Below are 23,205 nucleotides of genomic sequence, written 5' to 3' on the forward strand. Positions count from 1 at the left end.
CGACAAGTTATCTGTGGAATTTTTTTCAAGGTTCTGGTGTTCCATTCGCTGAACCTTTATGGGAACGACTGCAGTGGGCTCCAAGCCAACTCGGAGATATGGCCTTCTTTAGCAACTTTCGCACCATTCAAATTAGGGCTGTAGCTATCGAATACTTCAGTAATCGAGTATTCTACCAAAAAATGTAATCGATCAATCGAGTTATCGAGTTATCATTTTGCTTGATTAAACAGCAATGTAAAATTTATAAGAGAAACAAAGATTAATTGGTTTTCTTTTTAAAAATTTTTTTTTTAAATGTATATAGCATATTATCAAAATTAAACATTGTCATCATTCACAATACAAGGAATAGCTTAAAGTTGACCGAGATGAATTGAGTGCATTACAGTGCCATACACTCTTATTTTAAAGCCTTTTCTCAGATGCAAAAAAAAAAAAAAAAAAAGGTATTTCGAATGACTAAGTATTTAAAAAAAAATAAATTTTAGCGTATTATACGCTTAAATGCCTCCCTGCCACGGGTTGCCCACCACATAATCCCTATTAAATATTATATTAGACCATAAATTCATAGGTTTATGATTTACAAATGGCTCCAAACGAATTTGATTATAAAATAAGCAATATGAAAAAGGCATGTTATTTAGTTATATATTTATTTTTTATATACAACATGTATATTTTTATATTGCTTTTTTATAGACAAAAAACATTTCATGTAATTTTTTATCATTATTTAGTGTAAACATTTTTGTGTTACATGACAAACCCCTGCAAAATAAATGTGCCACAAAATAAACATTATATGAGAATTTATATTATAGTATAATATATATAAATTGTATTAATTTGTCACGTGCCTAGGATTAATTATAATAGTAATAATATACTTGATAATAATAATAATAATAGATTTGTTAATAATAATATGAACTTTTAATTGTGGTGTCCTGATACATTTGACAGAGATTATATGGGGGGGCAATCCGTGGCAGGGGGGCATTTTAGCGCATAACACACATTAAAATAAATATTTATTAAAAGAAAAACACTAAAGTTGTGCAACTTAACTTTCAGAACTAAAAGTAGCCCTTACTAACAATTTCTGTCGTTTTCTCTTGCTGGTTTCTTCATCTCTATACTCGCTGATATTTTTATCGCTCCCTACCATTTTGCAGCCCGCAACAGAACGCTTCATTAAATCAATACACAGCTAACTGTTTGCGTCTCCTTCCGCTTTGTGGGTGACGTAAAAGCGCTTCTTCTTTGTCTGTGTTTAGTGGCGGCTTGCATCAGGAAGCGATCATATTTTGTAATCGAGTTACTCGAGTTACTCGAGGAATCGTTTCAGCCCTAATTCAAATGTTTTACTTCGGGTAAGAGTCTCGGTTTGGCTTGAACGCCCCTCGTTAATATTATCTTTCTATTTATTTTGACAAGATTGCAGATCATTTTGAACAGGTCTCATTTTTAAAATGCAATTAATGCTATAGTGTATTAAAGGGATACATTTATACCGCCAAAAAAAGTAACAGTAGGAAAACTATAAATGTCTTGTATTATCTATTAAAGAACTATAAGAATACAAATCTAAGAGTTACACCTGTTTCTAGACATATATATTCATTGCAATGTTCTACTGGCAGATTTGTTTGTTCTTTTTTGAACAATTATTTTAAAAAGCAAAAGAAGACGAATTGCCTGCCAATAAAATATGAGAAAAATTGAAATTAGCAAGAAAAGTTACTGGAAATACATTTAAAATCCTAAATTTGGTTTATTCCAAAGTTATACAATAGAAATTTAAAAAAAGAATAGATTTCGATCAGTTTTGTCATTAGGTCATTTTTCTTTGACTCTCAGAAACAAACTTGATGCAGATTTGATACATGCCCAGTGGATGTATGGTTCTGTTAGAGCGCTTCCAGATGTGAAGTGCCTACAAGTCTATAGTTTTCGTACACAGAGAGAAAGAGAGCGGCGCCGCTTTACCTTCCCGCCAACCTACAAGAATCAATTTGAACTTTGACCCAGTTTGCAACTTACTATTTAAAACACTACCAATACCAAACTATTGCAGCTGATATAGTAGGAAGAAAATTGCTTTGCTCATCCACAGTGAGAAGTATTTAAGGCTGTAAGAACCCATCACTTGGTCTCCGTGGGACTGTACGGAGGAACGTCACAAGGGCTTACTGAAAGGTTTAATGAGGATGAAAATTATGGAAATCATATGCTGTGGTCTTTGCAGTCAATAGGTCAAACCCTGGAATATTTGGACAGGCAGGTTAGTTCACCCTCTCCGACTTCAACATTAAAAGATTTAGTAAATAAATATCCTTCGGAAGAATAGTGATCTTTTATTCCGTGCAGTTGCAGGAGCTTGTACGATCGATGCTAAGGTGCACTGCCAGCTTGTACAGTAGTTACTGTCGCTCATGTGTTTACATAATTATGAGTCATGAGTTCTGTATGTGGCACTTGGATAAAGGTCATATTTATACCAAGCAAGACAGAAAAAAAAAAATTCGGATAAAGAACAACAATCAGCTCCCTAGTTTTGCCCATTTTGTGTAACATGAAATACACAGCACTGTGCAGAAACCTTGTGCTACCCCACATTTCTTCATATTTTGCTTTTAAAGAGCCAGACTTGATGCTCTTGTATTTTTAATGCAGTCTTGAGGAATAGTTCTCTAGGCTTCCTGAGGGACATTTTGGCTCTCATTTTTTGGCAGGTATTTAGCACTCTTTCGCTCCGGTTCCTTCGTCTGACCAGTTTCAGAGAAAAAGAAATGTGTTTGTTTAAGCTTCACAGTGACCTATGAATCATTCAAGCATAAAAATGAAAAAAAAAAAGAAACAGGTGCAGATGATGACGAATGATCAGGCTGGTGATAAGAGGGGAAATGAGGTTGCTGCTGTGGTTGTTACATAAACGGACAATATATATATATATTACAATATATAATATGGATATTACAATTTACCCTTTTTTTTTTTACTTTGCATGCTTGATTACCCAACTACAACATGACGCCCACACACTAGCCTCAAGCCGTCTGTTTGAATCCTGCTTTAGTTTTCCTACTTCCCTAGATACTTCCTCTGAAGCATGACTTACGATCAAAAGACACATCAGCTGTTAACAGGCGGCACTGTGTCATCATTCCCGCTCACCATGGGACGTAAACCTGAGGCTGAAAGAATGTACATTTTCAAACCTTTAGCGCAGCCACTACTCAGAGGACCAGAATTTACTCGCAGGGAGTGTACCCTTCTTATAGAAATATATAAATAGATACTTTATTATTTAAATTATGAATTATTCAAAATGTGCCGATCATATACAGCAATACTGAGCTTGCATCATACTGCATAGTTATTTCTGTTTACATTAACTTCTAAAACAAATTTAATCCTCACAGTGGTACACAGAAGACTGTCATGGAAAAACCACCGAGCTTTAGACACAGCGTCGGATGTTCATGGAAGCCGGGTCATTGTGCTCTAAGGGTGGCTCTGCTGATGGACAGAAGCCTTTCTGCTATGTTTTTTTTTTTTTTTTCGATTACGCAGTCCGTTTAAATAAAATGCTACAGGAAACATTCACGGTTCAGCCTTTCTGACTTGTTTTACATATTTAAATGAAATTTAAACGAACTGAGACGTTTCTAAGTCTAACACTTCCAAATTACTCACGTTTTCCCCAAACTCTAATACGAGCAAAACTGTGTAACTGCCGGCCTGGGTACAGGAAGCTCAGTGTTTCCAGTTCTCGGGTGTGTGTAAGTGTTTGTTAAAATTTGTACACACACTAAGCTTTTCCGTACTTTGGTTCTGAGAAAGATTTTAGTTATACAGCATCTGACTCGTGGTGACTTCATGACATTTCTGCATGGCGGTCGTAGCTTCTCATAGCTCTTCTCAGGACAGAAAGAATCATGGTGGTGTGTGTGTGTGTAAATGTAATGACTAATGAAGTGAAGAGGATAAGGGAGTTGACGCCTTCAGCGTTAAAAGTAACTTTAACAAAAAAAATGTAATAAATAAAGAATTTTTTTTAATTGGACAATGTGTCAGGTAAATCTTTTTTCTTTTTTTTTTTGTCTGGCGGGCAAACATGTCAGTAGAAGAGGACAAAAAAAGAGAAAGAAAGAACACTTTTCTATATTGGCTTTCAGTGATGAACACTCTTATAACCAAGGGGCAACCTGTAGTTCTGAAAAATGAGTCCAACGAGAAAGTGGCAAAGTGTGCAGTTCGTTAGCATATAAATTAACGTTAACCACCTTAACATTTTAGCTAAGCTAGCTCGGATGTGGTAACTGAGGCAAGTAGGTGTGTTCCAACAAACTGCCAGGCTATGTTCGTAACATACTGAACCTGTAACACAGCACAGGTCAACGACGATTAAATATATAGAAACACACACGTGCTTATATGGAAGCCTTTCCGGTGTATCTGTGCTAGTTTTTTGTCCATGTGACCCAATTTTTTTTATTGTCTGACTTTTTTTTTTTTTTTTCAGAGGGTTTGTCCAGTTTGTTCAGATGGTGAAAAATGATGCCATCTTCATCACATCACGGATTTAATATGCTTAGTGATGTGATTTATTAGTCAGGTAAATAGTTTTATTATTATTATTATTATTATTATTGTAGGACTGACTGTTTTGAGTTCTCAACAATTATCTAATCAAATGAAGAAAAGCAATAATGTTTATTCATAATCAATATTGTGATTGATTATTGACAATGCTGAGAAAAAAAAAACACTTTTTTGTTCCAAACAAAATGTCGATTTAATTACAATTGATAAAGACCGACTTTTAGATTAGATCGCTTCAATTACATGATTATAACGCTGGATATAAACAGGCCCCGTCAACCATCTCGGCTGTATGCATCAGAAGAGTCTAACTAAATGCATGTTGACTTGTAGATAAAAGTGTCACTGATGAGCAATTCTGAATTTGCCTGTGTATCTGATCACAGATCACAAGTAACTTGCAAATTAGCTCATTTCACTGCATAACCAATTTCCTGTGTTGTCCCTGGTTTCCAGCTGTTTCAGGCAGAATTGCCGTATCATCATCATTAGCATCACCACCATCAAAGACTATGAGTTTGCATGCTGTTTTTAATTTCCTCGGATAGATATGTTTTATGAGCGTGCCAAAGTCAGGGATTTGTATAAAAGTTTGCTTTAAAATAAAACAACTCATTTAAGCAAAACATAAGAGCTGTACAGAACCATCCTGATACATTACATCATCACACAACCCCTGTGTAGATCCCGTAAGCTCACATGTTCCACCGTTATGCTTTTAACAACATATAAAAATGGCATGCAAATACTTGACATGCGAAGCAGCCTTTTACTGTACATAAAACAGGAAGAATGCAGAGAAACAGGAAGGACATACGAAGGAGGTGGTTGAATGTAACGCAGCTCAGGAACTGAGGAACGGCGTAAACAGGGGCGCATGGTACCCCATGACTTTCCAAGTGCGGTCTCGGTTCTAACTGAAGTGATTTAAAGCGTATGTAATCGTGCATTAGTACATCTTTTCGGATGTAATCACGATATTCAAACTGCCCGAACTGCAATAGATGGCCGAGTGTAAACAGGGAGGTGGATATTTACCTGACCACAGGTACCCTTAATATGTGTCCATAGTTTCACTTCCTTCTGTTGCTTAAACAGTGTGTATCGCATTCCTAGACAGATGCACACTTCCTCAAAGAGTAATCTTAGCCAAGGAACTGTATAAAACATATGCACTTATTTAGCACACAGGGTATTGTATTTCTCTATATAATCCCCTGCTATACTAATGCACTCATCTCAGTGTTTCACTACCGCTTGGAGTGTTAATGTAGTGATCGGACTGCTTGTTTCACATTCGGAACGCTGGCCTCCCAGGAACTCCTTTAAAAGGTCCAAACATGTGAAAATGGCTCGGTGGAAGGTCAGAAATGTCCAGGGATTTGGCAGTAACCCATAGCCAGCAAGTTCCAGCAAACGCGCGAGTGGTTTTTGTGAGTAGACGGGTTCCACAGACGGATGCGTATAGTCTACAAATTAGCGAGTTACTTGTTGATCTTCAAGAATTATGCATTCCACTCACTTAATAAATGCAGTGGGCTCAAAAACCTTTTTTTTTTTTTAGTCAGCTAAAGCGGTTTTGAATGAGTCAACCCACGATACCAACGCTGCCTTTCGCACATGTTCAAAAGCTGTGTGACTTTTCAAATGTCTTCAACTCACCCGAATTAAATACAATTATAAGTCCCAGTTTGACTTGAACGCCCCCGTCGTAGCAAATTTAGTTGCTTTAATGTCCAAAGATTTTTACTAATTATTAGATCTAAACCTATTAGTAAATTAAACCACCATGACCCCAAGAAGACACCAAGTTTGAATAAATAAACAATGTGGATGTGTTTATTATTCACATTAGTGACTCGGAGTTCTCTGCGTCCTGTGAGTTTTATATCTGACCGCTTGCTCACATAGCAGTTAAACACCTCCTGCTTGTACCATGGGATCACGACCCTGCTGTACATATCTGTTCTCAACTAAATGCCATGTAAAACTTTTACTTCAAGTTTTGTTAAAAGAAAAACCTCTGTTACTGTATCTATTTAGAAGACATTATTTACATCTGTATGATTTCTCTTTTTGTCTCATTCCTACCCCGACTCTAAGAGCTGAGAAAACACACCGCTTATCAGGTGCTGACTTTGTGTCCTGCTCTGGTACTTTTTTTTAAATTTATTTAAAGACTAATACTCAACCATCTAATCAACGGAGATCACGAATAAAAAAAAAAACATATAATAATAAAAAAAGACAGCCATGTGCATAATCTTTTTTTTTTTTAGATAGAATTTAAACAAGACAAAGCTAACGCCACAGAATTGTGTGCATGCATGCGTGTTGCAAGGATTTTGATAAATGAGCAGAGAGCTCTTCCTGACAGCAACATAATAATGTCTTCACGGTGAGTTGAAGATGGCAGAGCTCTCTGACTTCACCAGTGAGGAAGAAGATGGAGCGGCTCTGCAAGAGACAACCGCGTTCCAATACTGTCTTTGTAACCTCTAGCAGCATTTGCAAAAACATCTCTTTTTAAAATTATTTTAAAAAGTTATAAATAAAACAAACATGTATATTGCCAGATAATTTGCAAACTACTTAACAAGCAAGCTGATGTAAACTTTGTGTCCATGTGTGTCCTTTAGATGCAACTCTGCCTGCTGAAATATATTGGAGTTATTCTGCGAAGCATGTCATGCACAGATGAGCTCACAGCCCTAAGTAACAACTTCAACATAAAGAATTTCATTCGCTTGCAGAACTCCATATTTAAAACGTTTACAGGTTCATTTATTCACCTTCCACAAAGTGTTTTTCCTGGTCCAAGTCATATAGGAGCAATACAGGTTGACATCGTAGATTAAATATAAAGTATATTGCATAAATAAAGGACCCGTTTCATAAGGATCAAATTATTGGCCTGCATAAAGCAACAAAAACATTGAAATGACTGGATTTAGTGTGTGTAATATAATGTGATGAAATTCTTGGCCACATTAGAACCGTGCAAAGGCCATACGTGCATGAATGACGACCAGATCATCATTCACGGTTCGGATCTCACCCCAGTAGTTCCCATGAACATCCAGCGAGCGGAACGCCCGATCTGTGAAAAATCAACAGATAATTTGTCACCAACTTGTGGAAGAGACGCATCTGTCTGTGGGAACTGTACACACATGATCATTCCTACACCACTTGCACATTACAGGAACTCAGCTGGGAGTTACTGCAAACATCCCCTATACAGCCTTCATGTGGCCTGATGAGTCCAGACTGACCCTATTCTAGAGCGATGGGCGCGTCAAGAAGAAAAGAGAGGCGCGTGAAGCGATGCACTCATCATGCATAGTGCTCTGGGATTAGGATCTGAGGTTGCTTCAGTTGGTCAGGTCTAGGCTCATGAACGTCATGTGGCAATAGAGTGAAGTCAGCTGACGACCTGAATGTACTGAATGACCAGGTTATCACATCTATGGATTTATTTTTTCTTCCCTGTTGGAACAGGCACGGTTCAGGACGGTTCTGGGGATCATTTTCATACATAAACTGTCCACGACATAGAAGAAGTCAATCTGGACACCGAATTAGTTACTGTAGATCAAGTCCAATACCAAATCTGGCATTTAAAACATATTCAAATTTTAAAACAAATGCACTGTACAGAGACTTATAGGAGCACTAATAGCAAAGGTTTAGTGATAGAACTAAATCCAATAAAAATCGTAACATACTGGTCTTAGTGTATTGGTATTTTCTACAAATAACTGTCAGCTTATGTGCTTAAACTGCTGATATAGTATACTTATATATAATACTATAGTATAATTATGTATAATTCTCTAGCTTGTGACCTCTTTAATAATTGCAACATTATGCAGACGATCACTATAAGCGTGACACGAGAACTGTGATGCACCGACACTACCTACTGCACCACCACACCACAACATGCAAATTAGGCCTGTGCTAATAACTGCGATAGCACCATACCTTTTTATCCTGTTTACCATATTAGATTATAAAACTCCTCGGGCACCGTCGCATCCGTTCAACCATTAAGAAGCTTCTTAAATGACCTGAAAAGTGATCGTATTTAACTAGCATCGGCACAACGCCCCCAAAACACTGTTTACTCACACAACCTCCACCACAATTAAATAAACCTGCAATGACATTTTGAAGTCTGAACCGCTTTTATGCTAAACATGGCAGCAGATCATGGAAGCAAATTAGCACGTCCTAGTGATAAACAGAAAAAAATGCAAATAACCGTGTGGGTGGAGTTTCAGCATGGATGTTTATTAAACTAGCCTTTCTCCCTGTTGTACTGTTTGTGTGATTCATAACACCCATCTTGGTAATATTTGTAGGCTCTCTTCCATTATTTACATCAGGGAAATACTTCATCTCCTTCTGCGGTCTGGAAATGACTAAAGTAGCATAAAGTGTGAAGAACAATGACTAATATCACTAATTTGCCCTTTTATGGTAAAACCCCCCATAAGATTCGATGTGTATATGCAACTCTGTTTCAGTCTAGAAATCTGACCGAGTATGAATAATACAACCAGAATGAATAAAACCAATACAAATCGATTAGCTTCATTATATCTCTGATTCATCATCTTATTCATATTCATATTATTATTATCATTATCATCATCACCACTTATAATATGAGGGTTGTTCAAATTAAACCAGGACTTTCTGGATGAAATTTCTTTCCCATAAACGTTCATCTTTAAAAAAAGATTTCTACATTGATGTTGAAGTCTCCAACTCGCGGAAGAAACGCATCTGTACACACCTTGGCTGGGACTTATTGCCACATTCCCAAGCTATCCTGATCTCACTCCAAGCCATTTCCACATGTTTGGGCCATTAAAGGAGTTCCTGGGAGGCCAGTGTTTCAGTCATGAAGCAGGCAGTACTGAGAAAATGTTTTATCTCAATGGTATTCAAGCACTAATGTGATCATTTATTCAGACAATTTATGTAATCCGTGAGCCAGACAGCATTCATTTCCAATCCATTAGTGTGGGTGAAAAAGTCGTCCTACAAGCCCCGCCCCCAATCAGGCCATTTTGTAATGTAATAAGTTACTTTAAAAAGTAACGTCCCCCAATACTGCTTATAACAGTGTTTTGCACAATCAACAGTCCTGGTTTGACTTGAACGGCCCTTGGATCTTCATCAACCTCGTTATTATTATTATTATTATTATTATTATTATTAAAACTCATCACCAGGCATCCTGTCATTGCTGAAAAACTTTTCCTGCATATGAATCTGTATAAGAACATGTGATCTAAAACGACATCAGTAGCTGTAGCTTTCGATCTCTGCGCAACATCAGAGTCTCTGTGCAACAGCTAGAATCAACACCTCAGGTTTAATTAACTAATACAGTCAGTTATATCTCAATTACAACTGTACATGCCTGTCTCTGTTCAGATAGTAGTATATATTTAGGTTTTTAATGTTGACAATGTTGAAAATGATGATGACAAACGCAACAACAGATGAAAATGTTATGGTTTGACACATGGTACAATGGCCAATCAAACGGCTCGTCAGAATGTACTGCTCTCCAGCTTCTGTCTGGTCGGCGTTTCCCCTCCTCTGTTTCTGATTGGCTGGAATTGTGTTGTGTTGTCCACACTGTTGCGCACAGGAGAGCGACCAATCCACCAACTAAACTAAGTAGTCTGTTCAGGACTGATTCCTTATTACACATCAATTTGGTGTCAGCGAAACGCTGTAAATGAGGAAGAGAGATGATAGAGTTGTGTGACTAAATCATCCGCTAATTTCCGGCCTGATTGGTGTATTTTTCAACAATGAGTAATGAGCGTGACCGATACAGCAATCTGGAATTGTCATCAAGTAAATAAGCAAACACGTAGACGCGGGGAAGGGAGTTGCTGTCATTCAAAAATGATATTGCATGCATGTATGAATCAAGATTGTGTTTTTCCCCCCCCATTAATCATGCAGTCCATGATTGCTTCCAAAGCATCAATTTCTGTAAAAAATCTTAAAAACCCTCATCAAAACCAGTGTCTTGCCCCACAACTAGCAAAAACAAGTACGAGCCGTCAGCGAGACATCAGCAAGACATCAGCGAGACTATACAATCAAAAGTTTGTAAACACCAGACCATCACCTGTCTCAGATGTGATCCTTCCCCAAACGTTGAAAGCACACAGTTAAATAGAACATGTCTGTATGTTGCAGAACTACAATGTTTGAAGCTGTGCCAGCATGACGATGCTTCAATGCACATAGCGAGTGCCATGAAAACATGGTTTGCCAAGGTTGAAGTGGAAGAACTCCAGCAACAAAACTTTGGCTCCAAACCATCTTTACTCCATGCCTGGTTTGCAGGAACTAGTCTTGGATGATGTGTGTGAGTAAGTGTGTGTGTATTCATATTCACTGTTTTTGTAAAAGCAAGCACTTAAATTGCACTCAAGTGAAACAGACCTTGAGATGCCTTAATAGACATCCTTTTTTTTTTTTATACCTCCCTCACTACCAGCTGCTAATGCACTTCATTTTAAGCTGAGTAATCACACGGATATGGAACGGGCTTCTTCCGCTTCTGAGAGTCGTGAAAATGGATGCATGATTATACAGGAGCTTCTGGTCATTTCCCACACCCGCTCTATTCACAATTACAAAAGTACAGACCTTGATTAACTCCCACAGGAGAGTCTAGAGCTGGGGTAGGACAACAAACAGATGGACTTAAAGCTTTCTAAAAATGGATTTAAAGACCATGGCCTCAGCTTGTTATTAATTTAGTTATTTATATTCAGCATATTAAGCAGTAACTTAATAAATGACATTACAGCTACAGTTGAATAGAGAAAGCTGCACTTAAAGCATGTTAAACTCTAGTCTTGGTTTTAATAACTTTAAAATCTTCATTATTTAGCCCTAATTTACTGAATCATCTTTTTGACTTTCTATACTTTTCTACAGGTTCTATTTTAACAACCAAGATAATTTTTTTTCATTTTGCAATGGAAAAATGAGAATAAGCTTCAACTCAATGCCCATCCTTTGCCGGATTAAACTTCTTTTAGCTGGTTTTGATGACTGTGATTTTTTTTTCCCGTGCGGTTCATTTTTTTATCTTGTATTAGATTGCAAAAGATTTTCTTTCATGCCGTATCAGGTTTAAATCAGGCCCAAACAAATGCCTACCCAGCGCAGTTTATCAGCTATTAAACTTCAATTATTAAATAATAAATGCATAGTTTCAACCAGCAACATGTTCAAGGATAAAACACAAAGTGAATGATCAAGGGTTTTAATTCAACACTTATATATATACTGTTATATATAGTTATTATTTAGTTAGTATTATCATAAAGCTAAATGATGGATAACTTAAATGAGGTTTATACATTGTGCCAAACACTAATATATTGTGTTGATAAACCTTGCCCTTGTAGAGCCCCCATCGAAATTCAAACATTTAAGACGTCTGTGTTTTTTCTCTCTCATATATAATTGAAGACAGTTTTTTAAATATAAAAATGTTCAAAAATACAAAAAAACTTAAGCGTGTACAAATATGTGTTTATTCTATATAGTAAGTTACCAAATGTGGCTCTTCGTCTGGTTAAGGGTTAAGAACAAAACTGTAAAAAGGCTATATAATAAAAACATTTTCTTTAGCATTTTCTTTAGCATGGTTCCATGGATGAAAATTTCAGAAAAAAATTACAGCTGCATGATTGGATAAAAAAATAATAATAATAATCTAAATATATTTTTTTTATTTTGTAATTATTTTGACACATATTGTAATTACATATTAGACACAGTGTCTATTCAAGCATATTTATCTAGACTAACGCCAAATAAACTCATCTCATTAAAAGGGATGATGGCCAATATATAATCATTCCAAAAAAAAAAGAATTTTAAAGTTAAAATTTTTTGAAAAAAATAAATTATTAACAAAGTCTAACTTAAATTATTTAATGTAAACATACTTCAGGAAAAGAAAAAGAGTATGATGTACACTATATACTATAATATTATCATATCATATATACATCAATATATAACTTATAGTAATGAATGTAGTATTAAAATTCTCATATGTTTTTCTTTTCCTAAAGTGTGTATAAATTTTGGGCGGACCCTGTGTGATTATATATATATATATATATATATATATATATATATATATAAGCAGGGTGAGCATGTGATTATGCTGTAAATAAATAAACAAACAAACACATAGACTGTGTAGAAGCATGAAAGTTGTAGAATTATGTAGACCAATTTATACATACACAGAGGGTTTGTTATTACACGTTGAAAAAAAGTATCCTCGCAGATCCTGTCTAATTTTAAACCTGTTGGATTACCAATAAACACTGAATGTTACAATTATACTTAGAGGCATCCAGAGATTTAATTGAAACAGATAATAAAAAGTTTGACGGCTCTAGATCTAGTTGTAACTTGCTTATGGGAAAATCAATGCTGTTCCCAGCAGCTACACTTGAATAAAAGTGGCCAGAGGCAGTGTGTGCGGAGTGTGAGGTTGGTGCAGATGACGGGGGTAAACACGAGTGTTGTGCACGAGGTGACAGCAGGAGTGACAGGTTACTCACGCGCGGCTCTTGGGGAAGCCCATGCTGAGCAGCACGTCCAGGCACGAGCCGTGCTTCAGGGTTCCTGTGCGGCTCTGCCGCTGCCTGCGCGGAGTCACTTTGGCGTAAAGCTGCTCCTCTTTCCCTGCCATGGTTCCGGATGCGGAGGACATTTAGATCTGGATCACAACACAAACTGTGCGAGCTGTGACCTGTGCATTGGGAGAAACTGCGCGTCCTGGAGAGATTCTCGCGAGCGCGTCAGGCTTCCTGATGATGGAGAGACCTCAAGCCATCGCTGCTCCAATTAATATAAGAAAAGAAGAAAAAAAAAAACAAGGAAGGGGTCACGGCTTTGAAGTCACTTTGGCGTCAGTTATATGATCCACGCGGTTGTTCTGAGTGCTACGGAAGCGGTGTGTCTCTGTCCCCGTCTCTGTCTCGAGCCCCAGCAGCCGAACGCGTCAGGAGAAAATACAGACGCGATCATTTCCGAAGCATTTCTAGCCTCCGTAGTGCTCGCCTCGTCGCTTCCTCTTCGAGATGACTTATTTATGAATGGGCGTTTAATTGACAGCAGACTCAGCCAATCGTCGAGCGGTTCTGCGAGGCGATGCCAGCTAATAGGCTGGGTTTTTTTTAAGGGCGGGGAAAAAAGCGAGCTGCGTGCTGATAGGCTGAAATCGCCTTCACTCAAACTCCATTTTTAAAATAGCAGATTAATGACGAAGCGCTGTTGCTAAATCAGAGTTAAATATTTTGTTTATTTAAGTATAAGAAGTTTGATTCTCGTAGATGATGTCGTAAAAAAAAATCCTTAACCCTTACATACTGTTTATTTTTAGACTTTTCACTACCTTGTAGTGGTTAGCTCTGTCGCCTTGCACCTCCAGGGTCTGGGTTCGATTCCCGCCTTGGGTCTGTCTGCTGCATGTTCTCCTGGTGGTTGGTGGGTTTCCTCCCACAGTCCAAAGACGCGCAGGTTAAGCTAACTGGCATTCCCAAATTGCCTGTAGTGTGTGAATGAACATGTAAGTGTGTGAGAGTGTGTAGCCCGCCTCGTCCCCTAAATCTCCTGGGATAGGCTCTAGGCCCCCCTGCAACCATGATAGCATCAATGATGGTGCGACTAGACATCTTTAGAGAAAGCGTAATACTACACATTGATGCAAACCCTTGATAGTTGCCACAGTAATGAGAGGTCACTCCATATAGTACGTGTATGTGTGTGTGTCGGTAAGGAGTCGTATTAAATAGCTGCAATTAACGGCTAATAAATCATATTTAATACTCATTTTCAGTTTTTCTTTAAGTACAGTATCTGTGCTCGAGAGAGCATGAGGAAGCAGTTCAGTTGACATAAGCACAATCGCTCATTTTAAACACAATGCTTCCACATCATTTGTACAATGTCAGCTTATTCACATGCATAATTTACCATCATTATTACAAATAACCTCTAGCATTTTGGATGTGTGTCGGTTGAGCATGACCCTTCGTTAAATGATGTTTGCCTCGGAAGATATAACATGGGGTTGCACTGCACCCTGCTGGCCCAAAGACATGTAAATAATACAAAAAGAGGCTAAGAATTTATTAATAAAAGTGTTTATTAAAAACTTACACAATTGTTTCACAGATTTCTTTTTTTTGTTTGTTTTGACTTTAGATCAAATTACGCATGTAGTGTATGGAAATCAGAGTGTCAGATATAAAGCATTTGCATTACACTGCTGCCAGTCAAAAATGTTTAGTTGGAAACTTAGTGGGTGGCTCAAATAAAACACAAAAGTTAATAAGCCAACAGGTATATACATATTTCAGAGAAGAAAAAAAAAAAACAGAGCAAGACCAATGTTCTATGTTTAATTTATACATTTCTAATGAGTAAACAGTAAAAATCCTTCACATAAATAATAGAGTAGCATAAAATGACTGATATTTGAAATACATCAGCTGTCAAATTAAGGTGGAAAAAAAAAAGGGTTTTTTTTTATTCAAATACATCCACACACACACACGTAAATGTACAACATAAAAGCAAAAAAACTTTGTTTACATACAGTATTTGAGCAAATGCCTTCCTCTCACATCCAACTGCTCCCAATTTCATTAACGTACAAAATTAAAAATAAACCTACAAAGCAAATCTTAATTAGAAAGAATAAGCTTATTCTTTTCACCGTCGTCAGGGTGAAAGCCAGGATAAATGTTTATTTTTTTACACTAGAGGAAAGAAACTGTATTGATCTTATTGTTAGTACCTGATGCCGTTTGGTTAAGTACAAAAAAGATGATTTACTGATCTGCTACCTTAAAGTCTGTGCAAACAATGCAGAATGACGAGAGGCAGTTGAAAACACACACAGACATTCCAGAGCTGGATGATAGAAAGGAGTCTACACCACAAAGGACTGCTTCTGTTTGAACTCCCCCTGAAACGCACACACAATTTGATTAAATTTAACTTTGACAGTAAAGATATAAAAACGAAATGAAATGTGCATACCATATAAAAGTATCAATTTTTGTATCGAAACATGCATGACTTGCAGCGTTGCATGAAACTGGAAGTACTGATAAAGATCAATACATGTAACTTTATGAATAGTGCTTAGATCTATATTTTCCTGGCCATTTTTATCTGTTCTGCAACGTGACTTCTACTTCAATTAAAAAGGTGTTTACGGTCGCTTTACATTTTCTTACATCTTTCTCTATTCAACTCTGTCAGCGATGTTTCTTCCTTAAATAGTATAACGAACCCTAGTTATGTGACCATGTACATCTTTTATAACCAATCATTAATGTCTGTGAAAAATTAACATGTAAAAACCATATGACCAAAAACCGATACATCTTAACTAATGTATCTTTATTTCTAACTGTATGATTTTATCCACTGCAATGCTGGCAATTGATTGGCTGAAACTGGATATAAAAAACATAAAATAAATAGTGGGGTTAAAAACAATTTACATAAATAATAACATTAATTGTTTAGAGAGAAGAAGGAGATCTCCAGCACTGCATTGTTGTGAAAGAAAAAATAATAATAACAGTAAAACTTATCTGTAAACTACACAAATTATTAACTAGTTAAGAATTGTACAAAATAAAGTACTTACATCATCATCATCATATCCATAGTCCTGTTTAGGCTGTGTATACACACTTCTGGGCTTTCTGTAACACAAATAGTTCCATCAGTAAGTGGGTAAGCTCACTGAATAAATATAAATTCCAGATTATGTATATTAAAAACTATGTAGCAGCTAAAGAGTATCTTACCTTTCTGACATTTCTGTGGAAGCAAAAAAAAAGAAAGTTGAGTCAATTAAAGACTGTATTTATAATATTTTACAAGATAAACAATGTGTACACAGAGACGAGGAACTTACTGGGCATATATCCCTTCTTCTTGGCGAACCACAGGCCAAAGCAAAGCAAAGCAATAGCAAGCAGCGCCACAATGACTCCGGCTGCAATAGCTCCTCCGTTCAGATCACCTACAAATCCAGCACAGATCACTTACTAATGGAAAGTAGAATGGAAATGTGTCGTATACAATAAACTTGATAGGACAGTGGGAATTCTGACTCAAAGCTTTACTCACGGACATCCATGAGCACCGGTTGTCCACGCTGAGCGGTTCCTTGTCCGTTGGAAGCTTCGCAGAAATACTGTCCACTGTCTGACGTTTTTACACTGGGAAACTCCTGTTACTCACAAACACAAAGTAAATCCTCAGTACGTCTGTATAACTGAAAAATGTGGTGCTACTTCTAAAAATCTCTAGAGAATAATAATTGAGGTAATAAAGACATCCACTGACCAGGTTGCCGTTTTGGGTGTTCATTTTGTATGTTGAATTCTGAAAGCTGGGGAATTTGCTGGGGTCAGCAGGCAAAGGGGTGCCATTTTTGTACCATAAATAGGTGGATGGAGGCGAACCATCCTTATCAAAACAAGTCATTAGAACGCGCCGGCCCGTTGTGGCTGAGGTGGGGATGTTGCTGACCGGCACAGAAGGAGGAACTGCGGGAAGAATTGAAGAAACATCACTGAATAATTGTCATGACTTCACCATTAATGCTAATCTGGCTTCCTATTTTATAACCTATTAACACAGACAAAGAAATATCTAATATTTAAGGAATTCGATCTGGACAAAGTCTTGTTCTTTCCTATATTGTAGGTTGCACATGGACAAGACTTTGCTGTATAGTTTTCTTCAAACATTACATTCAGTAATTACCAATCGCTAAGACCTTTGGCCAGTTTCCAAACACATCTTTGGATTCTTTTTAATATAAATTAATAATTTATTGATAGACTTTCTAAAGGAAGAGAACTTACCAAGCACCGTGACTTTAATTTTAGCTTCCGCGAAATCTGTGTTACTAGACACTTCACAGGAATAAACACCAGAGTCTTGTCTGGTGACTTTTTGAATCCTCAAACCGCCTGGGTACTGAGTCATCTGTCCTTTATATCGATCTAAATACCAAACAGACAAAAATACAAACATATAATTCTACTTTTTTTTTTTAACAGTACAAAATTAATTAGTTGTCTGTTCTTCTCCCTCATTTTTAACAATATTAACTTATTTAATATTGAAACATCTTAAATGTAGATCCTGAAAAGTTTTATTTGTCTGGAAAATGAAGAGAAAAGGTGTATTTCTCACCCGTGATCTGGCCGTCGAAGTAGATGAAGGACTGCGAGCCCTTCAAATTAGTAAATTTCCATTCCACACGAGGTGTCGTCCCAAAATCCGGCGAGAATTCGCATTTTAAATCAGCTCCTGAGAAGATACATTTTGCATTCACAGTCAATTTATACATTTATTCCAACAATGCTAAATGCAATGCTTTTGTACACTGATCGAGTGGCATGAAAGCTGCCCTGAGGCAAAGGCCTTCAATTACACAAAGGACACATGGCTCCTTTTGAGCTGCTTCTTTCAGTGAATAAAATACACAAATTGTACTCTTCATTCCTTTTAACCTGCCTGGTCTAAACTGAATACACAAAAGACACAAGACCTGACTTAAAGGCTTCAACACTGATCCAGAACAAAAGATGTGAATCGTGAAAGCAATGTTTTTTGTTGTTGTTTTATTTTTTAAGAAACTGTACAAGTAAAAGAAAGTGAAAAGTGGAAAAACAGATACACTTACCGCTGTTCTCTGCGACGTTAACATTGGGTGTAGACGTGCTGGCAGAAAAGGCATGCAAGCCTGAGAAAGACAGATTTATACTATTATATTACTAAACCAGCAAAACAAAGTAGCAAACATAAAGAAGGAAGAAATATTTATCATAGTCATTTTTCCAGCAACATTTTTTTAACATCAGGATATGTAGCACCTTAGCATGAGTGAGTATCTGATACATCAATACTAAAGAGTAAACTTTTAAAGAAACTTAAAAAGGTGGGATATAAATTTTAGTACATTATTTAAGGAAATGTACACTTTACATATCAGCTGCTTTGGCCTTCCCAAGATTGTGAAATAGCTAACCATATTTTGTTATTTTTTAGGAACTGCATCCAACCACGAAACTTTTAATGGGATGTTTTGATCATATCGAAACTGTTACTGATGTAGTGTAACTTGTAGCTTTTTATATTGTGGTGTATGTTTCTAAGATTGTATTCCTTGTAGTTAAGGTAAATCAAATTTTTAACACCCTGTTATAAACAAACATTTAATCTGATTTGATAAAAATGCCTTAAATAGGAATTAAACTGGGAATGAAATGTGAATTCAGTCTAACCATAGTGATGCAATTCATTTAAGAAAAGCAGAATGATCCTCTCCTAAAATTGCATAAAGACTGCATGCATTCTCTGGGTGAACCTACTGCAATATCAAATTTAGGATTTGGACAAGATTTCATAAAGCGTACAACCAAATGATGAGATAATTAGCTGGACAGAAACAGAGAGCTGATCTTTTGCATGCAGCTTTGCACATTTTCTTTCCGCAAAAATATTGCCTATATTTCTGCAAGACCTTCATCTCTCATAATCAGCAGCAAAGCAGCCATGAGGCATGTGTAGCCAGTCCAATTGCTTTTTGGGAAAGTAACATTCATAACAATAACATCACCTAGAAAAGAGAGGAAATTAAACAAACCCCTAGCTATGGTTCCCATCCACCACTTTGAGAAACTAAAAGAATCTCAAGATAAATCTCCCTCATCTTATCGTGCATACAAATATAATGGTACTAACAGCTAACCATCGCAATACAAGATAAAAGATCCCATTTTCAAAAATTTTTCCATTTCCAAATTTCTTTAGAGTGCAGTCCCTGACATGTCTCCTCTTGACCCTTTCGATGCCAGATGAGGACAGATTTTAAAGGTGACCTTACTATTATTTCATTTAGTTACACAGTCTGTACTCTGATATGATAGCTGGCTTACTGCTGGTTGATTCATCTTTAATCTTGTGCTATGTCAAGGCTATCGGCACAATACGCAAGAGCTCCCTAAATCATGAAACACTTTTTCTGTTACATGGGTTTTCTTTTTCTCCTTTGGTGGGTACAACACTGCACTTGTGTCATATAATTGCAGGTACAGAATTCTTATTACAAAACAACCAATGTTTTGTTATAATGAGTAGAAAATATCATTTCAGCCATAGTGTGTCTAATTTGTTGAAAGACTTCTCCAACTCCTAAATATATGTTAGAAGACTAATGAGTACAAAACAAAAATTTACATATTACCAATTTTATTTCATACCAAGACAGTATAAAAAGTAGCTTATGATAAGCCAGTATTAGGTATTTATTTTATTCTGATGTCATTTGTTTGCTTTTTATACAAGTTTGCTCAACACCCTGACCAGCCTCACCAGTCTGCTTATGTAGTATGTCAAATGTAATGTAAATCAGTTATATACCCCATTTTATCCCTAAACAACAAAAAAAATAATAATAATAAAAATTAACGGGCACTTAATCATTAACCCACAGTGTGCTATCCCCATTATTTAACAGAACTAAATCTGTGTTACAGGCTAACAATATATAGATACGCTGCTGGAATCAAATGGACTGACCTTTGCTCAGCTCAGGACTCGTTTTAACAATATCAGAATCAGGTTTTGTTTAAAAAAACTCATTTACTTCTATTTTTCAAATTGGCTTCTTATTAAATTAAATAAATAAATAATAATATTCACATGAGTTGTTTGTATACAAAGCTTGATCGATTTGCATGCAAAGCAGTTCTTTATCCAACTTCCCACCAATATGCTCCAGCAATTTCCCCATCCCCCATACTGCGCTGTAATTTTTTAATTACACAAATAGAAAGTGCACTGGTTTAACCATAAATGTCATACAGTATGTTTGCTCTTTTAATCTTTGCTTTGCCTGAGGTAATATTAGATGCAAGCAGGCAGTCAATTAAAAGGCAGTTTAAACATTCTCATGTGATTTGAAGAACAAATCCTTGGGCACTTTATGATGTCTTTTTGTCTAGTTCTTAGCTTTATTTGTTTATGGTGTATTTATGTTAATGTAGCACCTTGGTCCAGAAGGAATACTGTACGTTTCACACTGTACAGAACTGTCTATGGTTGATAATGACAATTAAGGCCTACTTTACTTAAAAATCTGAACTGAAACAACTCCAAACAGGACAAGAGGAATTTGATCCTCACATTGATATTAAATGTTTGACTGGAAAATAAAAAGTTGTGTGAAACCACTTTATCTGCAAACATCTATAAAAAAAAAATAGAGAGAGTCACAGAAAGATGTTTGGGGAAAAGAGTATTAATGAACCTGATATGAGGATAGTTGGGAGAAAAGGTGATAAAATATTGGTGTACCCCTAATGATTATATATTCAAGTTCCAGGACTGTTGGAATTCCCTGACAAACTCTTTTAATCTTTAATCTATACTTGAAACTAATATTTTAATCTATGAATATCTAGAAAGTGAAAACTTAGCTTGTAAACATGGTAATTACAAAATAACGACCTAAAATTGAAATAATAAATGCTCATTATAACTCTTATTATAATTTGTTCTGGTTTAGGTTGTCTTTTTGCCCTGAAGGTACTTCCTTGTTTGCGCACGGCCTGAGAGCCGGTTTCGAAGGGGGGAGGGGGGAAATACGGGCTGCCGAGGCGAAACTACAGGGCTCGATCCCAAATCAATTCATAGTAACCATGACGTAAGCTACAAGCGGCGCGCCATCGAGCCGAATGTAGTGCACACACATAGGAAGTAGGGAGGCATTTGGGACGCCAAAACGAGGGAGGCACTCGTGTACTGTGTAACTTGAGCACCTGAGCCGGAAACACCTGCCGAACAAGTCGGATCGAAAATACATTTAAAATTGATGAACTCTGAGATGGATTGTTTGTCAATGTCTTTTTGCGACAAAAATATTTAAGATACATGCATGTATACATTACAAATAAATATTTTTTATCTACAAATAGAGAAAAATATTAATACGTGTTAAAATGTATCTTTATCGAAGTATGCAAGTTGACTAAGTGATATATAAATCAATTGAGTTATATAACATTAACGTAGAAGCAATAATTAAAGCATGTAGTATCTCTAAGCTTTTTAGCCATTATTAAACTAATATGTGCGTTTAAAGCTAATCAGTTCAAATTGTTTTACAGGCCTGTCTTCTTACCTGTTGCTTGCCAGCAGAGAAGTACAAACAGAATGAACATGCTGACTAAACAAAATATTCCGTTTCAAACAGCCGTCCTTTATGGTAAAAACGTATACCGACGTTTCCCTGAAGAATTTGAGAGTGTTATGAGCTGAAATGCCCTCAGCAGGTTATTTAGTAAGTGGACGCCCTTCCGTGTGAAACTCGTTACCGGAGCACCGTCTGATGTTGTCCTGGGATAGGACACGCCCATTTGATCCGTGACGTAGTGAAAGGAGACGCCAGACCGGAAGTTTGTTTCGTCCTTATCTGGTTTCTATTTTTTTTTAATGCGTGTACATTTTAACAGTCCATTATAAAATGTTCTAAATTATTATTATTCAACCACTATTATCACTGTGTTCATAAATACCTGCTTCTCTTTGAGTCCTGGCGGCCAGAACACTTGTAAAATAGGAACTTGCTTCTGTTTTTGCTACTTTTAGTTTCTGTTACTCCTTGAATTTCTCATTTGTTTACACAGCGTTTCTCTCTCTCTCTCTCTCTCTCTCGCTCTTTCACTTACTCACTCACTGGCTTACTGATTCTTAAGTAAAACAGCATTTACTGCTCTTTGGTGTTGTCTCCAGTCACTTATTTATGACACATACAGTGTTTACAGGTGAGCTTTTTTAAGCACAGCCTAAACATCACCCTGGGCTAGAAGGCATGGTCACTCAAAATGAAAAAAGTTTCTCTTTATAGTTTAGGTGTATACTTAATCTGTGTCTCAAATCCTTAAAGGACAGCCTGGTGCTTTTACTTTTGAAAGAAACAGCTAAAAAGAAAATGTAATTTGTGTAACTGGACATTTATGGTTCTTAGTCACTGACAAAGCTGGACTGAAGCAAAGAAAAAGAAAATGTCACTGGCAATTTTAACCTAGACAGCTTATTAAAAAAAAGTCGGACTCCACCCAGCCAAACACTATCCTTTTGGTCCCTCTTAAATATGCCATGATGTATGCTATCAAATATGATATTGCTTGTATGAAGAGCTCTGTGAGAGCTCAAAGATACCTGGAATATTATTGCCGTCATGTTTGATTTTAAAGGTTTGACTGGAAAATAAAGTTGTGTGATGACTATCTACAGTGTGAAACTGTTTTATCTACAAAATGCATTGTATGAAGAGTTCTGTCAGAGAACAGAAAGAAGTTTGGGAAAAGAGTCCTACCCAATGCACCTCATATGAGGATATACACACAATTTAGTTTGGCCAAAATGAGATGAAATGTTAGTGTACCTTCAATGATATATGTTCAGATC

General features: G+C 36.6%; 2 protein-coding genes across 2 annotated transcripts in view; both read right to left on the reverse strand.

Moving 5' to 3' along the window:
• ubash3ba (ubiquitin associated and SH3 domain containing Ba) overlaps positions 1-13,741 on the reverse strand; it is a 52,355-nt gene extending 38,614 nt beyond the window's left edge. The window contains exon 1 of the mRNA XM_053486044.1: positions 13,251-13,741. Coding sequence (XP_053342019.1) covers positions 13,251-13,402 — 152 coding nt within the window. The 5' untranslated portion in view covers positions 13,403-13,741. The remainder of the gene's footprint in view (positions 1-13,250) is intronic.
• A 1,080-nt stretch (positions 13,742-14,821) lies between these two features.
• On the reverse strand, positions 14,822-22,146 carry f11r.1 (F11 receptor, tandem duplicate 1). Its single transcript, XM_053486043.1, has 10 exons — positions 21,917-22,146; positions 18,416-18,475; positions 17,923-18,039; positions 17,589-17,729; positions 17,065-17,267; positions 16,846-16,948; positions 16,631-16,738; positions 16,521-16,533; positions 16,358-16,415; positions 14,822-15,664 (listed from the first exon to the last, which is right to left on the reverse strand). Exons 1-10 carry the CDS (start codon positions 21,954-21,956, stop codon positions 15,629-15,631), a joined length of 879 nt encoding a protein of 292 aa, XP_053342018.1. The 5' UTR covers positions 21,957-22,146; the 3' UTR covers positions 14,822-15,628.
• Between the last annotated feature and the right edge of the window lie 1,059 nt (positions 22,147-23,205).

This window comes from Clarias gariepinus, chromosome 24, assembly GCF_024256425.1.
Source record: "Clarias gariepinus isolate MV-2021 ecotype Netherlands chromosome 24, CGAR_prim_01v2, whole genome shotgun sequence".
Taxonomy (NCBI): Eukaryota; Metazoa; Chordata; class Actinopteri; order Siluriformes; family Clariidae; genus Clarias; species Clarias gariepinus.

Bases quoted from the DNA above. Each gene is read 5' to 3' on its own strand.
- f11r.1 (XM_053486043.1), bottom strand. From the start codon at position 21,956: ATGTTCATTCTGTTTGTACTTCTCTGCTGGCAAGCAACAG. The intron at 18,476-21,916 runs GTAAGAAGACAG...TGTCTTTCTCAG, and splicing joins TCTCTGCTGGCAAGCAACAG to GCTTGCATGCCTTTTCTGCC. The intron at 17,730-17,922 runs GTGAGAAATACA...TTTGGTATTTAG, and splicing joins CTTCGACGGCCAGATCACGG to ATCGATATAAAGGACAGATG.